This window comes from Musa acuminata, unplaced genomic scaffold (assembly GCF_036884655.1).
Source record: "Musa acuminata AAA Group cultivar baxijiao unplaced genomic scaffold, Cavendish_Baxijiao_AAA HiC_scaffold_1033, whole genome shotgun sequence".
Taxonomy (NCBI): domain Eukaryota; kingdom Viridiplantae; phylum Streptophyta; class Magnoliopsida; order Zingiberales; family Musaceae; genus Musa; species Musa acuminata.
Window position 1 is genome coordinate 37,165 of NW_027021247.1, and position 3,019 is coordinate 40,183.

Sequence of the window (3,019 nt, forward strand, 5' to 3'; positions counted from 1 at the left end):
CACCAGAACAACCAACAGAATAAACAGGATCAGTATCCGGATTGGAAGCAGAAGATGATCTGAAAACGGAGTCTGGGCCTATTCCTTCTGAAGCTGACTTAGAACCAATAACTTCTCTGGCAGACGATGCTCGTGCTCGAACTCTTCTTTCAGGTCTTGCTGCTGACTGACTTTCTGCTGACCTTAACACCGCAGCTTTATTCTCGTCGACAACACTCGTTGAACGTCTTGCTCCTAAAAACACTGAGAAACTCTTTGCTTAGTGGTAATTGTTTTAGGGGTCGAGTTACTTCACACAGGCCTTACTTTGCTTAGTGGTAATTGTTTTAGGGGTCGAGTTACTTCACATAGAACAAGAAACTAAGTCTACAGCTCGGCTCGGTTAATCCGCTCGAAGTAAAGTATCAAGTCTCCAATTATGTATTAATAAACAAGCAACGACTAAAGGCTATAAGTCAATCAATGGAGTCTAGCGTGAAGCTGCCTAGCTGGCTGAGTTCAACAAGTAGGGATATCGGTGCTTCATTCAACATGGAAGCAGTTAGGTTATAGGTTACAGCTCTATAGGTCTCTCAGTTGTGCGAGATAGATAGATGATTTGAAACAAGCAAGTGCCCTACCCTAGTCAGCTTTGGAAGAAAGGAAGCAATGCTTTGTTTACCCTACCCTATTCTAGCATATGCGAACAAGCAACGGGCCAAGGCCTCAAACTCCACTTTCATAATCAAAAGCACAGCCAAGACACTACTAACGGACAAGTCGACAACTAGGTGAATTCACCAAGCAACAGTAGGAGTGAGTTCCAAAGTCAACCCGATACTCAGCAGGATAATCAGCAGTTACAAGATCTGGCTCTTCAAACAAGAACTATTCTCTTTCTTCCCTTGGTTTAGCACGGCGTTTGCCTTCTTCTCTTTTGACACTTCTGTTAGTACTAAACTGAGTCTTGCTTAGTTAAACTCCATTCTGCAATTCTTACAGGCGCAGGTGATGAATCAAAAGTTGGGATAGGAACTTGAGAAGATAGATGTGGGAGAATACAGATAAAGAGTAGGAGCCGATACGGAATCAGATGCTATATACGGAGTCGGTAAAGAAGTTGGGGTTTTCACAGGGTATTTACTGGTTTCTATGCCAGGTAGTACTTTCCAGTAATAAAGGAATTGAAAACACTTCATTCTGACTTGCTTCTTTAATCACTATTGATTGAACTCTTGATTGCTTGTATCACTATTGATTGCTCCACAAACACATAGCAAGTTGTAGTTACTTGTCTCCTATTCTGGTTTTTTGAGTAGTTACTTGGCAGTTTGATTTGAAGCGGAAGCAGTTAGGTTTAAAGAAAGGAGTTTAGTATACCCCCAAAAAGTCATGTTCTCCAATTAGAGTAGAGATGTGCATGAGATTAACTATTAGAGATGTGAATGAGGTTAACTATTTGATTAGACAGAACTCCGTAAGCTATAGGGTTGCTTCAGCGCAAGATGGATGAGATGAATTCTTTGTTGATTCTGCACTTGATAGATCAAATTCCTTATTTGTTGAGTCAGGAGTAAGAGAGTGAGCAAGTGTTTGTATTAGTGGCATAGCAAGCCTTCCTCGCAAGTATGAGTAGCCTAGCAATCGTTCCTCGTCATAAATATGTTTGTTCGGGGTAATAGCCTATCGGGAAAATCGATGACTGCATCAATAAGAGACACTGCTAGTCAATTCTCTAAGGTAGTTGCCGAAGACAGGACTTGCTCATAGCTCATCATAACATATTTTATGGAGTTCCACAAGTAAGTGCTAAATTAGTAGCAGTTATTAACGAGTCCTGTTTTCATTGTCTAGTAGTAGCCTGTTTGTAGCGCTAACGGGAGTTCTTAGCTGCCTCAAAAGTCTATTGTGCCTCAAAAGTATATTGAATTGAAAGTCTAATGAAATAAGCAGTGTTTTTCTTTCCTATATTTATTAACCTCAGCTGTAAGTAGAGATTCTATTCTAGATCCAACAACACAAGCACTACTATATACAAGATGCAATTCAATGAGTGAGTAAGCTTTAAGGTTAGGTTACTGTGCTTCTATATGAGGAATGCTATTCAATATTCTGTTCTTAAGAATCAAATCATATCATATACATTTTGCCCATGCGTGTTCTCTACTCTAAACTCACACTTATTACTAAATGACATAAGAGGATAGCGCTATATTTGGATTAATAGGAATAATAGTGGTAGCAGGCTGTATTGTAAGTTAACTGGCCCTAACTCCAATTCTCCGTTAAGTTATCTCGTTGCGATTCAAAGTAGAAAGTCACATAGAAAGGAAACCAATGCAAAGAGAACAGAACTCGCGTTAGTATGTTTTCCGTGAAGTCAAACGCGCCCTAGCTTACTTATTTGTTTCCGTTGCTTGGACCACTACAAGGTTTGTTTGCCCCTACTTGAGCACCCGCAACTTACTAGAAGGTCCTCCCTTTCGCCAACAAACACCTTACTTGAGAACGGATCCTTATATATATTACACTCCTTATCTAGCATCTTATTGAGTAGCCAATGCTCTAACTACTTACTTTCCACCGACAACACCTTGATTTTATACAGCTTAAGATATTGAAACGGATCCAGCTGATTCCTATAAATAACTGGTCACTTCTTATTCTATCGCGGACAAAGCCCTTACTGAATATTCTCCTGCTTATGCTTGAGCCTCTCTTGAGTAGAGTTTGGTAAATAACCTCTCGCTACGACAAGGGAAGGAACTAAAGCCAGCCCTACAGAACCTTTCTACTTAACTGTTGATTCTCGGCTTCTATCGTCGACAACACCCTCACTCCCGAAAGCTAGACTTTCAACTAACTCATACTTACGGAGTTCACCTTTTCTCACTTATTGAACTTATTCATTGAGTGTCATAATATCATTTAGGGCAAAACAAAAGAAAGAGACAGTCCGAAAAAGAAATAGAGGCATAACTGCACATTGCTTCTGTATAGCATATCAAATGTATTCTCGTAAAGACACGGCTCTTACTCT

General features: G+C 40.0%; 1 protein-coding gene across 1 annotated transcript in view; it reads left to right on the top strand.

Annotated features, from left to right (window-relative positions):
• LOC135665601 (phenylalanine--tRNA ligase beta subunit, cytoplasmic-like) overlaps positions 1-991 on the top strand; it is a 4,786-nt gene extending 3,795 nt beyond the window's left edge. Inside the window, exon 9 of the mRNA XM_065177232.1 lies at positions 982-991. Coding sequence (XP_065033304.1) covers positions 982-991 — 10 coding nt within the window. The remainder of the gene's footprint in view (positions 1-981) is intronic.
• Positions 992-3,019: the final 2,028 nt, after the last annotated feature.